This window comes from Schistocerca gregaria, chromosome 4, assembly GCF_023897955.1.
Source record: "Schistocerca gregaria isolate iqSchGreg1 chromosome 4, iqSchGreg1.2, whole genome shotgun sequence".
NCBI lineage: Eukaryota > Metazoa > Arthropoda > Insecta > Orthoptera > Acrididae > Schistocerca > Schistocerca gregaria.
Genome location: NC_064923.1, coordinates 393,959,788 through 393,978,203, shown reverse-complemented (window position 1 = coordinate 393,978,203; position 18,416 = coordinate 393,959,788). Strand labels below are relative to the sequence as shown.

The 18,416-nt window shown below is 40.5% G+C and overlaps 1 protein-coding gene across 1 annotated transcript in view; it reads right to left on the bottom strand.

The window, feature by feature from the left end:
• The window catches only part of LOC126267741 (uncharacterized), a 76,889-nt gene extending 67,912 nt beyond the window's left edge, over positions 1 to 8,977 (bottom strand). Inside the window, exon 1 of the mRNA XM_049973043.1 lies at positions 8,894 to 8,977. Coding sequence (XP_049829000.1) covers positions 8,894 to 8,977 — 84 coding nt within the window. The remainder of the gene's footprint in view (positions 1 to 8,893) is intronic.
• Positions 8,978 to 18,416: the final 9,439 nt, after the last annotated feature.

The window sequence follows — 18,416 nt, the reverse complement described above, 5'->3', positions numbered from 1 at the left end:
ACAATCATTGTAGTGCCAATAAACGGAAAGACGAAGCTCCTTGCATGTGTTGTTCTGGAGGTAAAGTCTCTTTGCCACAGGAAAAAGTACCTCAAGTTTTGCTGAAGAAATTAATGTTAGAATCTCACCCACTATCAAAACATTTCCTTAATATTGTGAGGTAGTTTAGTAATGTGCTTAAAATGACTTCTTTATATGTGAAACAAATTGTAGAAGAGAATTACATGCCAATTCTTAACATTCAAGGGCACATTTACCAAGTAAAAGGAAGTTTACTACCCAAACTAAATGAAAACCGGCAATTTCTACAAATTTATTTTGTTTCAAAAGCTGATCAGGTATCACTTCAGTCAAATATTGTCCCAAATTTGAAAAGAGAATTAACAAAAACTTTGTAGAAAATGTTGCAAGCAAACAACAATTTAATTAGAAGTTTTAAATTAATGTCGAAAATATGCCACCATCTTCAAAGGATGGTTTGAGATTAATTACTCAGTTTGACTGAATACCTCCAAACTAGCATAAAGGTCGTTATGATGCTCCAGTTGCAAACGAAGTTTCTTTACTATTGCTAGACGAAGATAAAGTTCCAAGATATGCAGGTTTAGAGTTTCAGGGTAATTAAATGAGCCAAATATCAGACCTTCATCGTTCATACTATTCTCTAGAATAACCTCTCCTGTTTCCTAGAGGTGAAGATGTGTCTTATCTTACAATTCAACAGTCAAATCTAAGCAATCATCAAACTAAAACCGAATCTTGCATCCAATTTTATGATTTCAGGCCCTTTATTAGAACTCTCCGCATTATTTTAAAACTCGTTCAGTCACTTTTGTGGTGATATGATGGCCAAAATGATTATAACTGATTTAATTACAGTAGCACAATCAAACACAGTTATGTGCTGATGAATGTATACATCTCTGAGATACAGTTACTCAAGTGGCAAATATTGAAGATACTAATGTTGGCAAATGTTTTATACTACCATTTTCTTTCACTGATTCACCATAACACAAGCACGAAAAAACACATGATGCCATGATCTAGGTATGCTAGTGTGGACGTCCAGACTCGTTGATGACTTTCATAGGCCACCCCGAGTGGAAATAGAATGAAAATGAACTATTTAAAGGCAGAAATCGTCAGGTAGACATGACATAGTGTCTCCAGGTTTTCACCTTAAACTGAATCAATTTAAGCAGCAGCAAATATCTGGTAAAGTCAGTTGCTCTACATATCATGTAGAATGCCAGGAACAAAGATTTTCAAAAACTCAGTTACAGATATGATTGGACACATAAGGCCTACCAGATGAAATCGATCTCATTGTTCCTGCTGAAATTTCCAAATAAAAATGATGATCCTTTATTATTCGCCACTGTTTTTAAATATATGATTCGTGGCTCTTGTGGTGATCTCGATGAATCTTCACTTTGCTTGAGAGGTGGCAGGTGTTCCAAAAAGTAACGTCGCTCATTTATATCAGAGACAAAAATCGGTGATGATGGATACCCAGCTTATCGATGGAGAAGTCTCAAAGATGGAGATCATGCCGCTACATTAAATGTGAATCGATGCTGCTAACAGCTGGACTTTTCCATACAGTCCATATTTACTAAGATGTTTCAGCGTGCATATCAATTTAGAACTCTGAAATTCCATCCAGTTTGTCAAAGACATTCGTAAACAGATAAACAACGATCCTGATTCAGCAACATTTTCTGTATAAAAAGATGTGGATGAGATAAACAATTACGTTAAGGGTCCTTATATATGTACCTCTGAAGGAACTTGGCACTTTTTTTACTTTATAATTCATAAACGATTTCCTACGTTGATACACTTAACTGTTTATCTCCCAAATCACCAACGTGTTTGTTTTACTGATGTAAACATTAATGATGATGTTCAGAACCCATGACAAACTACTCTCGTATTTTTTCTACCTTTTTCAAAGAAACGAGTTTGCTAAGAATCCATGGTATCCTTAGGTTCCTAGCGATTATACTTGGCGCTCGGAAAAAAACAAGGTTTAGATGTTGAAGGATTTTCTGGAATCAAAAACTGAACATTTCCATTTATGCATCCTCTTACATCGTGTTCAGTGGACCTACCTCATCTAACACTGTGAAAACTATTGAAGGCACTGTCTATCCAACACTCCAAGCAGCTTGTACTGCATTACATCTTCTGAGAATGGTGAACACTGGAGTTACACTCCAGCAGATGCTATAATGTCACAGACTCCAACAAATATGAGAGATTTATCATCCATCTGCCTTATGGGAGTCGTTTGAAACACATTCAGTGAGGATTTCCTTTATTAAGCTACATGTCACAGTAATGATGATAGTATTAATTATTCGCAAGATATATTTGATAATGCTCTTATTGAAACTGAAGACAAAGTTGTACGAATTGACAAAAAGTAATTACGTGTTCTCTGGAGTACCAATTCCAGAACATTACGACCAACATAATGGAAACTCATATGACATCTCATTCAGAAATTCATACAATTTTATCAAGCTTCGAGAGTACATCAGTACCAATTTTCCCAAGATAGTGCCAGGTCAGTGCAAAGCATATATATGTATCACTCATAATGTATACAGTCTACGAAAAGTATTTTTATCTGGTCCTGGAGATACTGGTAAAACTTGTTTGCTTAATCTATTGCTGGGATATGTTCGATCGATAAGCTGTGAAGATATCGATGTAGCATCATTGGGAATCGCTACTACCTTTCTAATTGACGGTAAACATGTCGTTTCACTTTCAGATTACATTTAAATGTGTACTGCAGCCAAGAGCTTGTATGTTCAAATAGGAAAAAATACTCCTATTGGTAAAGTTTTTCAGGATGCGAAATTAATTATTTGGAATGAATCCACACTGATACATCGAGTGCATGTTGAAGCTATCGAATGAACTTTTAGTGATTTTAGATCATGTGATGAATTGATGTGTCACTTAAATTTTGTATTTTCTGGTGATATTTGGCAGACTTCGCCAGTTATACCTAACAAGGCTGTCTTTAATCATTATCTATATGGGCATCTGTTATTAATGTGCATTTAAGAACTAACATGAGGGTACAGCTTGAAAGTTGTGATATTCAGTTTCCATTGCAATTACCTAGTGCTGAGAATGGAACAAGTGAATAAAAGATCTCTAATCAGAAGTATGATAAAGGGTATGTTGCTTTCTGTTATTTATCAGCCTGAAACTGGGGCAGTGTGATGAACAAAAGTTTGCTGGGTCAAGGCAAGATGTTGTATAATAACTCAATCAGAAAGTAGGTCGACAGTGTTTCCCCCATTCCTGTCTGACCAGAACTAAATTTGTATATTGACAAGGAGGCCATAAGCCTAAAGATAGTAGATATAACGTGTTATCTGATCATAATATGTTTAAAAGAACTCTCACTCTGTGACTTAACAATAAATGTAGATCATTACATTGCTTTCAAGACATATATAACTTAATTGCTAGCCAGCGAGGAACAATGAAATTTGTAAACTACATAATATGCCACTGTATGGTTTTCTACTAGTTTGGTATTTGGCGTCTGAAATATATTATTAAGAATTTCATCACGAGCAAATAGTCTCCAGTAGTGATATGTTTCAAATATGTATTTTCTTTGTCAGAGTTTCTGATTAGTGACCCGGCAATATGCATAACAGTACATGTTTGAGGAGCCATTGCAGGCTAGATGTTTTGTATTATAAATTGTATTAAAGGTTTACTCAATTTTCGATGTTTTTCATAATTGTTGAATAGGTAATGGACATAAGAGAAAATGTTTTGAAGCCATCATAGGCTGAGTGTTTTATATAATTAATTGCATTGAATGCTTACTTCTTCTTCGATGATTTACATTGAACATACTGTGTTTTTTATTGAGATACACTAGCAGTCACCCTTGTTATGAGTATCTGATTCTTATGTCTTAGGATAATTTAGAGTTTTTACATAATGAGTATCAACTAGTATTGGATATAAATGTGATTAATTGCTGAAGATGATTTCATTTATAGAATTTTTGTAATGTTATGAATATTTGTGCCAATGGCCACTGGGTAATGGTATTCTTTTGTGTGATCTTGGCAAGTCAACTATTTCAAATGTTGTACCTTGAACCTTGTCAAGAATAACAAAAAAAATAATGGATTGGTGTAGCGTGGAGATTAGGGTTTCCTCCTAGTCGTACCAATTGAAAAAAAAATGTCGTGGACTGTCGTCCCATCAGAAAGACAGCCCTCAGTCCATTTTCTTCGAAGATACCAGAGAGTGATGAAATGGAACTTGTCCCGACCAGCGAGAGTGTTTTTACTCTGCAGAAATAAATCAGTTGTGTAACAAGCAGGAAAGAATGGACGAAGCGGTGTTTATTTATTTATTTTGTTTCGTGTGTGCTGTGTTTATCTGCATCCTTTCCCTTGTGCGACCTGGGCTCTATGAATGAAAAATTACGTGAAGCAGCAGAAAGCTTTAGTCAGAGGTTGTAGCAGTGCACGAGTAGAATGGTTCTGTGGTAGGGTAGTACCAACCCCTAAACGCGAACAAGTTTGGCAAAGAAAGTGTGCAAGTCAGGTCAGAGAGGACTCGAAGGCACGAGTATTGGCTCTGTTAGGTTGGCGAACCACCCCCTCCACCACCTTTTGAATGAGCTCCTGGGGAGCGGCGCGGGACAGACGTGGAGATGTAGCCCTCGACTTTTGGTAATATTAACAAAGGTATTCGAATGTTTAAAATCTGTTCGTTACTAAAGTCCAGATGTTGAAATCAGGTGTGAGATTACCATGAAACCCCCATAAGGAAGTTTATTTTGGTAATTTTGTCATATTTCAGGAAGAAATTTGCGTTTGTGCCTTCGTCAGGCCACGCACCATGGGCCTTAAGCTCATGGTAGTATTATTGCTCTATGCATAACAGAAGTTAACTCATTTAATGTATTTTAATGTGGTGTTTCTTCCACAGTAATATTTTGGGCGATTTTTTTTATTTCTCATATGTTTTCTTTGTGTACTTGGTTTCCAGCCACGTGATCGGTTGGAGCAACCGCCACATTGGTAAAGTGCAGGTTCAGTCTGAAAGTGTACAGTAGACGAGTGAGTAATTATACGGTAGTGCATGAGTGTAAGATAGGGAAGGAATAATTTTGTGTGTCGGTATTTTTGCATTTCTGTTGGTTCCCGCAACTTGGCCACGTGTGTGTAATAGTATCAGTGTGATAATTAGTTATTGTATCTTGTGTCCCCCCCTCCATAACTATTTGATTTGCTTGCAATGTTGTGCGTTACAGAAAATATACGGGTTAAACTCTTGTATTCAGATTATTATGGGAAAAAGACCTGCACAATTTTCCCGCCATATGATAGTAAATGTTCGTCCCCCGCCCCCAGCTCAGAAACGTGGTGTAGTTTCGGAATGCAGGATTAGACCAAATTGGCAGTGATAGTCAAATGCACTACTTGTTACTCCTCCTCAGCGCACGTTAGAATGAAAGCGGAAATATTTAGGCTGATACTCTTCCACCCTGACCGAGTTTCGCTTGTGGTGTGTTTGCTGAACTTGTTCTGCGTGACCTGTAGAAATAAAACGTAATATCAATAGAAAGCATGGATTTAAGCATAATTGTGTGTCGGCATAAAATTACACTGAAGACAGGCCTGCGCTCCCCTCCCCCGTTTCGTAATTACGTAGCGAAAGTGAATCATGTTAATTTGAGAGACGAAGTGTGATGATGTATATTCCAAAAGATAGCGGCTAGTTGTCGAAATGCCATAGGTATTAGATAAATATCAGTGAATCTATATCCTCGACCGATTATTTCGTCCCTTCATCATAAAGAATAGGTGAAACCTAAAATTAGTCACTGCCTCAGTCGCATGCTGGATCGACAAATGAAAGTAAATAAAAGCTCTATGCTGCCTATTAAGCCCAGCATAGGTGCCTTCTGTAGTGGGTCTAAAGATTACGTCATCCGTTGCTGTCAAATTTTTACCGGTTGGCTAAACCCACCCGCTAGAAATTATTAATACCCCAGCAATAACTCGCTGGGGCCTGTAATTTTGTGGACCTCACGAATTTATTAAACAAGTACTAGGGAGGGTAACTTGCAGGAGCGGGAGGACATGATAAGCGACGAATATCTTCCTGCCAGGTCGAGTTATACCTACACCACCGGTACTAAAGGTTGCGTTGCACTGTTTACAAAAACTGAGGCAATGTTTGCCATGTAAGTTGAGTAAAGTATTGACGTAGTTTCTCGTCAACAGCATATTCCATGATGCAGTAAGCACATGTTATTGACGGACACTTACAAGGTCACGTGGGTATTTGTTCTTGGGGATAGATCAGGCAACGCTTCTTTTAGAAATGAATGGGGTACATCCCGTTTACGAGGGAAAAAATTTAAATGTCTTTCAAAATTGCAGTTGAGCTATCCGCTTCATTGTTGAACATGGTTATATTGATAGGGTCATTGTCTATCGCTTCAAAAGAGGGTCATCTTATTGCTTTTCCTGTTGTGTTTATTATGTCGTTTTTCACTGTAAAAGTTTGTGTATTAGATGTTAGCTCTGCGGGCTCTTGCATGGTCACGTGTCTGCCACGCACATTAATAGACGGTCAGAGAAATTTGTTCAAATGACGCTTATCAACGTCTTGTCGAAGTCACTTGAACAGGAAAATGTTTTCTCTTTCGACATAGATGGAGGAAGATGTATTTCCACTGATGAGCATTCTGTAGGAAACGAAAACCTTCGGACAACAACCGGAAGAAAATAGAATTGTCTCTGTTTAATGAACCAATACAGTACTAATCGATGCGGGATTACTTTGGAGAATGTACTGAAAACCTGAAAATGTGAACCTAATTCCAACAGTTGACGATCTGTAGCTGTTATGATCAGTGATTCTGTAACAACTGAAATTCGGAGGTATGAACTGATCCATAAATCGGCGTTAAGTCGACTTAAATGTCTCTATAAACAAGATACACATTTCCGTCCTTGACACTGAAATAATCCTGGATGTATAGAATTTGTGTTAATGATTCTCGGCTCAGTTACCTTGACATTCCAAACTTTAAAAAAACTGAAGAACCCCTACATTGGCGAAGTTCTAAGAAGCTCGAAATTTAGCGCGTACTTCAATGCGGAACGTTGTCTCGAAATCTAGCAGAAAACCCTAAGACGATTCTGGTCGTATGTAAAGTACACAGTAGCAAGACACAATCAATACTTTCACTGCGCAATAACAATGCTGATGTTATTGATAACAGTGCCACTAAAGCATAGTTACTAGACACGATTTTATGAAATGCCTTCACCAAAGAAGAGGAACTAAATATTCCAGATTTCGAATAAAAAATAACAGCTAACGTGATTCATTTAGAAGTAGATATCCTCACTGTAGAGAGGCAGTTTTGATTCACTTGTAAAGCCTCCGGTACATATCTTGCAACAGTCTGGTACCTGTAAGAGTATGCTGATACAATAGCTTCATAGTTAGCAGTCATATACAGCCCTAAGCTCATCGAAAGATCCTTACCTAAAAACACAAGTCATACCAGTACCAAAAAATGCAAATAGGGGTAATCCGATGAATTACAGACACATATCACTAACGTCGATTTTCGGTAGGATTTTGGAAAATAAACTGTGTTCCAATATTATGAACTACCTTGAAGAAAACGATTTATTGACAAACAGTAAACACGAATTCATAAAATATCGTTTTTGTGAAACACGACTAGCTCTTTATTCTCGCGAGGTAATGAGTGCTATCTACAAGAGATGTAAAATTGATTCTATGTTTTTAGATTTCCAGGAAACTTTTGACACTGTTCCTCACAAACGACTCCTAATCAAATTGCACGCCTATCAATTGTAAAACTGGATTCGTGATTTCCTGTCAGAAAGGTCATATTTAGTAGTAGTCTAAGAAAAATCATCGAGTAAAGCAGAATTAATATCCGGCGGTCCACAAGCAAGTGTTATAGGCCCTCTGCTCTCCCTGATGTACATAAATGATTTAGAAGACAATCTGAGAAACCCTCTTAGATTGTTTTCAGAAGATGCTGTCATTTACCGTCATCTGAAGTCATCAGATGATCAAACGCAATTGCAAGATGATTAAAAGAAGATACAAGTATGATGCGAAAAGTGGCAATTGACTCTAGACAATGAATAATATGAAGTCATTGACATAAGTGCATAAATCACACAAATCTTAAAGCTGTGAATTCGCCTAAATACTTAGGGATTAAAGTTATTAATAACTGAAACTGGAAAGATTACGTAGGTAGTGTTGTTGGGAAATCAAACCAAACAGTGAGATTTATTGGCGCAGCACTTAGAAATTGCAACAAGTCTACTAAAGAGGCTGCTTACACTACGCTTGTCTGCCCTCTTCTGGAGTATTCCTGTACGACGCGGAATCTACCATAAGATAGAACCGACGGAGGACATAGAAAAAGTTGAATAAAGGGTAGGTCGTTTTGTATTATCGCGTAATGGGGGAGAGACTACCACGAATATGATACACGAACTGGGGTGGGAGTCAAAAAAACAAAGGAATTTTTCGTTGCGGCAGCATCTTCTCATGAAATTCCAATCAGAAGCTTTCTCCTCAAAGTGCGAAAAGATTTTGTTGGCACCTACCTACATAGGGACAAATGAATAACATCACAAAGCAAGAGACATCAGATCTCGCACTGCAAGATCTAGGTGTTCGTTTTCCCCAGCGGCGTTCAGGAGTGGAGTGGCAAAGAAATAGCGTTATAGTGGTTATATGAACCTCCTGCCAACCACTTAACTGTGAACTGTAGAGTAATCATGTAGAAGTAGATGTAGATGTATATATAGAGCTCGCCTACCTGGTACATGCCTCCATTGCTGCACATGATGTGTCGCTGGAGCTGCAAGTATGTGACCGGGCACATGACGCTGGAGCCGATCATGATGAAGTAACTTCGTAGAACTTTGTCTGTTATGTTCTTTCCCCCGAAGCCCCAACCGATTACCCTAACTGGTTCCATGTACTCGAACTTTAATCTGAAATTTCACAATGTGCCTTGAATAAAATGCGGTAATCACTTCTGCAACTCCAAACAAGTATTTTTCAGTACAAACAATTTCACTGGACAAAATATTCGTCATTCCCTTAAAAGAGCACACTAGTCGATTTGGAGAGTTGTAGATGATGCAGAACGGGTAATGGGCGGTTGTGTGTATGGAATCACTGCAGCAAGAAGTGTCGCGTGGAGACGTGACAGAGTGGCAGAAGAAGCTATAGTGTTTCAAAGTGTCCACAACCACATCATAAATGAAGCTGCTCGATTTGTTGGTGTATCAACGAGGTCTGTCCTACATGTCTACAATGAATGGTGTACCACTTACATTCGTGTAAAGCGTCATACGAACAGCTGTCGCAAAAGATCGTCACCGATATAAAGAGGAGTGTTACGAATTGTCAGAGACAATCGGTTTTAAGCTGAATAGGAACTGCCGTTTCGGTGAATACAGGATCATCTCAAGCAGGTTCCGAGCGAAGAGTGCGAAGAATCCAGCTTGCAGTGAATATCTGGTATCGAGTACATAGCAAAAGATCATTTCTCGCAGCAGAACACAAAGTTAAACATCTTCAATGGGTCAATGGGCCTAACAACACAGAATGAGGACACTAATTGACTGAATGTCGTTTAACGAGGCGCATTTTTGCCCCTTTTCAAAAGATGCAAGGAGTTGAGTGCCCAGAGACGTTTAATTCGCGTTGTGTGGAGGGTTTGCTTCAGACCACAAGTGGTTCTGTGATGTTTTGGAGGTGTTTCAACGTACCATGACTTGGTTCCACTAATTTAGGTTGACGTGAATACGTTTATCTCAACGTTCTCTTTGACTATCGTTGCCCTTTCTTCTACATCTTCATTATGAATATGATGTGGCACTTCTGTATTCCAATATAAGAAAAGTCGAATTCTCAGGCCTGTACATTTCCGAACTTGCGAATCATATTGCAACCCGACTGGCCCACTTTATCACGCTATCTTAAGGTCACAGATAACGTCTGGAACTACCTTGGAGTAGCTTCAGCTCGATATGGCATAGGTAAACAAACTTGTAGTCTCTCTTCCTCACTGAACTGAGATTATTAATCTAGGCTAAAAGCAGAATTACATGGTACTGGTGAGATAAATAAATGACGTGTGACTAGGGCCTCCCATCGGGTAGACCGTTCGCCGGGTGCAAGTCTTTCCATGTGACGCCACTTCGGCGACTTGCGCGTCGATGAGGATGAAATGATGATGATTAGGACAACACAACACCCAGTCCCTGAGGGGAGAAAATCTCCGACCCAGCCGGGAATCGAACCTGGGCCCTTAGGATTGACATTCTGTTGCGCTGACAACTCAGCTACAGGGGGCGGACTTTGGTGAGATTTCTCCTGTGGATGACTAATTTTTTGTCCAGTGTACATGCAATCTAAGTCTACAGAATTACTCTATACAAAACTTTGTACAAACTGCAAAATCAGGAGTGACTAATGAAACTGAACAGAAATTTATACCGAGAAACCAGGTGGATGACAATGTCTGTACCATAGCTATACGTGATAACTATGTATGACAAGTCAGTACAGTGTGAGGTGCACACTCACTGCCATTACAGCTTCTCATTCGACTTTCAAGAAACTATCAAATGTTCACTGCCACAATTACTCCTTTCCCGGATGCCAGCTAAGCTGTTGCTCCTTGCCACATTGTTCAGGGTGCGTCCGTGCCTCACCTCGCTTCTCCCTGGCATGGCCCAGCAACGGTGTAGCTAGTCCACTGACTCTTACCGACTTATTTAAGCCATACCTTCACAGCTCGCCCCTCTGCTTGCTGTGATCCTCGCCAGGGGATGGGGTCAAACTGGTTTGTGTTTCGTGACGCGATCATCGCCATATGCACTGAAACTTAAGCTGTGATTGGCTGCTTCAATGTCACTCCAGCAGTGACACGTTTCACTATGGTAGCACTGTGTTAGTTATGCGAACAGCTGCCATGGCACAGGTATAAGGTACTTTGTTCCTTGGCACAATAGCAATATGACGCTATCCCATCGGTTGGAGGTATCTTACGAGTCGACATATGGGCCCTGACGAGTTGATCCCAAAACAGTAATAACAAAGTGATTCCTTGTGTCTCTTCGCCTTATACGTCGAAGTCGAAATCGTTCTCCGCGATGGAACTTCGATCTAGCCGCGAAAAAAAAGCCGGAAACAAATAGTAACCATCTTAGTTAGCAAGACAGTTTTACTATTATTTCTGTTTTACTGTATTCAATAATGGAGCGTTAATGCCACTTCAGTTCCAAATTAGCTGTGCTCCTCACTTATTAAATAGTACTGTGTAAGGAACACTACATTTCTTGCTTTACTACAGACAGCGCACGTTAGTGGGAGATAGTTTGTTCCCAAAACATTTTAAGGTTTCATCTGTATTGCTCACGGTTAGCTACCTGTAACAATACTTGCAAGATTGTACTGTTATTTCCTTTTCCAATTTATAACACAGTTTTAAGCCCCAAGGAAAGCTACACACATTAGTTAGTTTTCTTTATTAACAGTATATTTACTTAGTCACATTGCCTAATTAGGATGGCTACCTTCTTTTATTTATATGACTACAGTTTTACTTTACAACCACAATAACTTTGGTTCGATTCCCGTCAGATTAATTACTGCTTCCTGTCAATAAGTACTTTTCCTGATAACGAAACGAAGTCCGATTCCTTAACATTAGTATACTATCACGGTCAACGTAAATTTTAGTAGTAGAAGTAACATTACTGGCAGCTTGCCCTTGCGGGAATAACCAATAAAGTTTTACTCTTCTTTTCCCGTAACAGTAGTGGTAGGACACGGTAGTGTTATATGAGTGTTGGTAACAGCCGCACCCCCGCACCTGTCAATTCCTCGCTATACTCTGAAGCCTGCGGTACGAGTCTTTGGCAGCAGAATAATTGACATTGCACGTGTTTACATTTCTCAACTTGGGTCGCTAACTAGACCGTTTTGCGCAAGTTTTGGAAGACTCGTTACTCCCTAGACTTCGCTTTGTTAAATCCGACGTCATTGAGCAAGGAACCGCCTGTTTGTTCCACTGGTCTCCGCGTCATTACCACTGCGAGTGATCGTAAATAGTATTATACCTACACAAAGTAGGACAGAAAAGTTTCCTTTTGTATTTTGTGATTAACGGGCTATTTAACCAACTTTGCACACACGAGTTCTGTTTACGTTGCTCTGCTGCACTAACGGTTGTTTGACGAGCTTTGGACACAAGTATTCTGTTTACGTTTCCTCTGCTGCCTTACATTAATTGTTTCCCTTTGAATAAACAGTTGCGTAAGGCAACTATTCGCATGTGTGTGATGTTGTTTCCAATAAATATTTGATTTCAAATAAAATAATTCCGTTTTGACAATATTATGAATCCCACAGGATTTATTTGAAAATTACTTCACTAACCTGCATCCTAAATTATAATGATTCAAGCAGCAGTTATTTAATACATACATGGGCTTTAGAGCGCCGGTGTACAACCGACCACTACGACAGAAGCGAGATTAGCTAACAGTATAGGTTGTCCACTTCCCACAACAAGGTCGCGCCCACACCAATAACGGACCTCAAAAACCGCCAATGTAGTCCTATCATCTGCAACTTTATCGAGCGAAGTGTGTGTATCGCACACCCATCTCTAACCGCTCTTGGTCAACTGTGGTAAGCAGGCATGAGGATGAGAGTGCCCAAGCGCTTTCCATTCCTTTGCTTTGCTGGTGATTGCTTAAACACCCACAGTCGCTTGGAGCTTTCTTTCATTGGCTGATTATGATATTTACAGTCCTGAGCAATGTTCTACCCGTTAGTGGCGAGGTAATGTAAAAGAAGACAGAATTGTAACCATGGCCTGTCAAACCTCAGTTTGTTTGTGCATTTATGCAATGTTTTATGTATGTGTTTCTCATATTTTGTACATGATGGGTGCGCGTGCGTGTTTAGTAGGGCATATTTGGACTGAATTTTGCATTTATCCGGCTGTGAGTAAAAGGCATGTTCTTATAGAAAGTAAGCTGTCCCCTGGACAGCGAAAATGAAAAAAATGAAAATGAAAATAAATCGAAAGGAAATGATACAATGTAATAACTTGCGAAATATTTCCCCAAAACCGGATACCTTGATGTGTACTCTCACAAAATTCAGATAATGAGGCACTCGTGAAATTATGAAAGAGTTGAAGAAAAAACACTAAATTTACCGCCTCTGAGCGCTACGCCCGCAATCCAGAGGCGCAGTGGAAATACGCTTATGTACGACTCATAAGTTGTAGAACTAGAAAGTCATAAGACAGTAGAGATTGTGAAAAATACCCAATTGAGACTCAAATACAAACAAGACCTCTAGTATGAGGGCTCTTTTCGTTATTTTTACATTTGGTAAATGGGTATTTGAGCCGTGTTTGTTTTTTTCCGTAATTTTAACACAAGTGGCGTATTTTCCATCATTTCAACTTCCGTTTTTTCCCGATAAAGTCTAAATTTTCTCGTCATTTCTACATAGGTCAAGTCGTGTAGTTTCAGAATCTTGAACTTTTACGTTGAAGAATCGTTTTTGTGCTGTCTCTGCCCCCCCCCCCCCCCACTCTCCCTCTCTCTCTCTCTCTCTCTCTCTCTCACTCATTCACTCACACTCACACACACGCACATACACACACACACACACACACACACACACACACACACACACACACAAAGTAGAAACATCAATTTGACCATCCTCTTTAACATATTTTAGAATATTATCTATTGCAAACAACAGGTTTTTATAATCTGACTAAACATTTGGGATAACATCATTACAGGGCCACTTTTAACTGCTGTATCTGCATTAATATAATTAAAATAGCACTAAATTGCAATTTCTGCGCTAATATGATACAATATCAATAATATATACTTCACGTAACAATCAACATGTTTGTCGCAGTGAAACGGAAACAGTTCGGTACAGTAAATAGATTCATACTCATCATATAATTCAAAAGAAACGAGTCGTTCGTATTCTTAAAGCACTCGTTCTTGAACAACTATATTACTCATACATTCACTTTTTAGAAAGCATTTAGGACCCAACCAAAGCCAATGTCTTTATCTGCGAGGCTAAACCCCCTTGTGAAATTAATACAGGACAACCTTAATCTTTCTTTAGATATATAACATTAACTTCTTTTTTAGTTCCACTGCATGATACGTTATCTATAGGTACTGACATTTTATACACACAGATTTTCGGCTAGGCACATACACACATCTAAAAAAGGTTTGCATCACCTCGGTTCCGAGACTTCCGGAACCTATACAGAAAACCACACATTGCATGTTGTACCACCATACAGCGAGACCCTCAGAGGTGGTTGTCCAGTTTTCTGTACACACCGGTACCTCTAATACCCAGCAAGACATCCTGTTTTATTGCTGCATGCCTGTATTCGTAGTGGCATACTATCCACAAGTTCATCAAGGCACTGTTGGTCCAGATTGTCCCACTGCTCAACGGAGATTCGCCTTAGATCCCTCAGAGTAGTTGCTGGGTCATGTAGTCAATAAATAGCCCTTTTCAATCTAGCCCAGGCATGTTCGATAGGGTTCATGACTGGAGAATTTCCTGGCCATTCTAGTCTAGCGATGTCGTTATCCTGAAGGGAGTCATTCACAAGACGTGCACGATGGGGGCACGAATTGTCGTCCATGAAGAGGAATGCCTTGCCAATGTGCTGTCGATATGGTTGCACTATTGGTTGGAGGATGGCATTCACGTATCGTACAATCGTTACGGCGCCTTGCATGAGCACCAGCAGCGTACGTCGGACCCACATAATGCCACCCCAAAACAGCAGGGAACGTCCACCTTGCTGCACTCTGTGGACAGGGTGTCTAAACTAATGCGTTCAGACTGACTGGGTTGCCTCGAGACACGTCTCCGACGATTGTCTGGTTGAAGGCATATGTGACACTCATCGGTGAGGAGAACGTGATGCTAAACCTGAGCGATCCATTCGGCATGTTGTTGGGCCAATCTGTACCGCGCTGCATGGTGTCGTGGTTCAAAATATGGACCTCGCCAAGGAAGTCGGGAATAAAGTTGCGCATCCTGCAGTCTGTTGCGCACAGTTTCAGCCGTCACGACGTCCTGTGGCTGAACGAAAAGCATTACTCAACATGGTGGCTGTCAGGGTTCCTCCGTGCCATAATCCGTAGGTAGAGGTCATCTACTGCCCTTGGGCGGCCAGAGCGAGGCATGTCAACGACAGTTCCTGTTTCTCTTATCTCATCCATGTCCAAACAACATCGCTTTGGTTAGCTCCGAGACGTCTGGACACTTCCCTTGTTGAGAGCCCTTCCTGGCACAAAGTAACAATGCGGAACCGATCGAAACGCGGTATTGACCGTCTAGGCACTGTTGAACTACAGACGAACACGAGCCGTGTACCTCCTTCCTGTTGGATTGATTGGAACTGATCGGCTGTCGGATACCCTCCATCTAATAGGCGCTGCTCATACATGGTTGTTTACGTCTTTGGGTGGGTTTAGTGACATCTCTGAATAGCCAAATGGACTGTGTCTGTGATATAGTACCCATAGTCAACGTCTATCTTCAAGAGTTCCGGGAATCGGAGTGATGTAAAACTTTTCTTTATGTGTGTATGAACAAAAATTATGTATCACGTTTTTTCTAAGTCAACTGTGTTCGTCTTATTATTCACTCTTCCACGATAAATCACGCACACAGTACCACTATTGAGAAAATCACGCTCACAGCACTGATTGTCAGGACAGCAGATACATTTCGCAATCCATATGATAAACCAGCACTGTGGCTCTAGATATGGTGTTGACACATCTGGTGCACAATATTAGATGACGGTGTCCGTTTTCCAATACCGATAGTCTTTCAGCGTGCGTTGCACTATCACCCAAGCCTAGATGCTTCTAGTTCTGTAGTACAGAAGCAGAAGAATCCCTCCTATATTTAATTGCAACATGTAACTGATATGCAAAATATAAATTTAGTTAACAGAATTACTATGTCTCGCATATCATATTTAAGTTTCCTGTGCAAAAATAGGGAGGTACTGAACAATGACGATAAGCACGATAACGATGATGTCTCTGATATTACAGACACCGCAATAATCTGCTTACACTAAGTCTCGACCTTATGTAACACACCACCTTGCTGAGTCAACAAGTTCTGATACGCAAAAAGTGGTTATTTAGTATTAGTCAGCAAGTCCCTTTCCCGACACTAGCATCGTATTTTGGTTTCCTACATTTGCAATGAATATTATCTTAGAGAAATACAAGCTTCGAGATATACATAATCAAGGAGGCACAGTCTCGAATGTGCGTGTTGTATCTTTGCATTTTAAAAGCACAGGAAACAGATATGTGTATTCAGGGAAGGCACATATTTCCTAAATCTCTGTGCTCCAGCTGACCACGATTTTGGAGTACAAAGTTATTTAATTACCGCACTTAAAAGCGTGCATGCTAATCCAAACAGGCACGTTTCACATGACGAAACAATAGTTAGGGGTCGCCAGTAACCCTCGCGATAAGACAGACAAGGTAACGTAGGCCAAATACCTGAAATACACTGTTGGAAAAAAATGGCAATACCAAAAAAGTAATCTATTTAGTGTATTGAAATTTCTGTAATACATTTGTATATGCAACACATTTAAGAGATCAACGTTGCAATAATTTCCTAATAAAACCTTTTCGTGAACTGGCCAATACTGTCACACCATCAGAACAAAATCCAGCGAGATGAATCCACTGCAGATTGAACATTTTGATGACTTTTTTCGCGTCCACAAAAATATCTTCACCATTATTGGCTCCTCCTAATGGCTGCACTGCTAATAATTACTCCGTTATGGTGAAATCCACATGAAACAGTTACCAATGCTTTCCCAAACTGGAAATTAATTTTACTTTTTGTCTTTCCGCAGTTGCTATGTAAGCTGACGTTGAGCAATGTGTTTCATAGAAAAGTAGCTTCTCTTATCATATTCTTTCACAGCAACTAGTGATTCACTACACAACAGGCAAACAGGTTACGTTTCTACATGGTAAAGAAAAAATGGTCATCTGTCCTTTTCTCCTGGAACTGGCAACGTTTAGAGTTTACTTTTCTCATCTTAATGCAAGACATTTGGGGAATAGATTCCGTAGCGACGCACAGAAATTCTTGTACGAAATTAACAAACAGATAAATTGTTTGTTCACGAAGTTATCGCCCTGCTGCCGTTGTTCGTATCGGCACATTTCGCTATCAGTCGATAATTTTCGTGCCATTGTCGCCTGTTACCAGCGTTTGAGATCTATAATTGTGTAGCAGTAAAATAGGCAGTAAGCAATACATAACGTTTCTATGTTAGTGACAATGATGCAGGGGCAAAAATACCTCTCCTCCCGCCGCTCAATCTGCTCTCCGCACTCATTGGAGCACTTGGTCAAATTTCGCGCTCGGATTGGAAACGTGTTTCTCTTTGTTGCTCAGATCCGGCGGTAGCGAAATGCAAAACTTTGGTGCGGCATGCACCGTTGTGCAAAGCACCAGTGGCGGGTGCATCAGACACGGGAGCATCAGCTGCGTCTGCTGCAGCGCCTACCCCCCGACCATCGCATATCCACTAGCGTCCATGGGTGGTTCAGTTGGAAGAACAGCAACGATCTCCCAGCCCCCAGGTTGGTGGTGGTGAAGGCTCCAGTACACGCAACAGCAGCATCGCTGGTCACCATCGCCACAATCAGTGTGTTCCCACTGGCGCTCACTGCCGCCACCTCATCCTACACTGATCGCCGGCAACAAAGGGTATGTCTGCCTCGGTACATACCCTTACCGACCCCATCATCAGCAGGATGGACCTCATTACCCTATAGTAGCAGTAGTACTACAGGTAATAGAGATGAATCTGTGGATAGCGGCACATCCCTCTCCTATCCTTTTAGTGAAGGACATCAGGTCAGTTACACCTTACTGCAGTTAGAATACTCGGTGACTGCTACCGCCTTTGAGGAGCGAATCTCTTTCTCATGGACCGAGAATCCGGTAGGAGGGTACCGCGACCCTGTCGGGTTTCTAAGGTCAAGTCTTCCTGTCGTGGGAACAGAGCTCCTCAAGGTAGTCACTGCTCCACAGTATCCCGCAATTACATGCATTGTGGTACTCTGCGATGAACTATCACATCCCACCAAAGTTGCCTATGGCATTGAAGAGACATTATCTTTGGGAGAAAGTGGTGTGATAACGCGGAGCCGGCCGCTGGTGGCCTAGCGGTTCTAGGA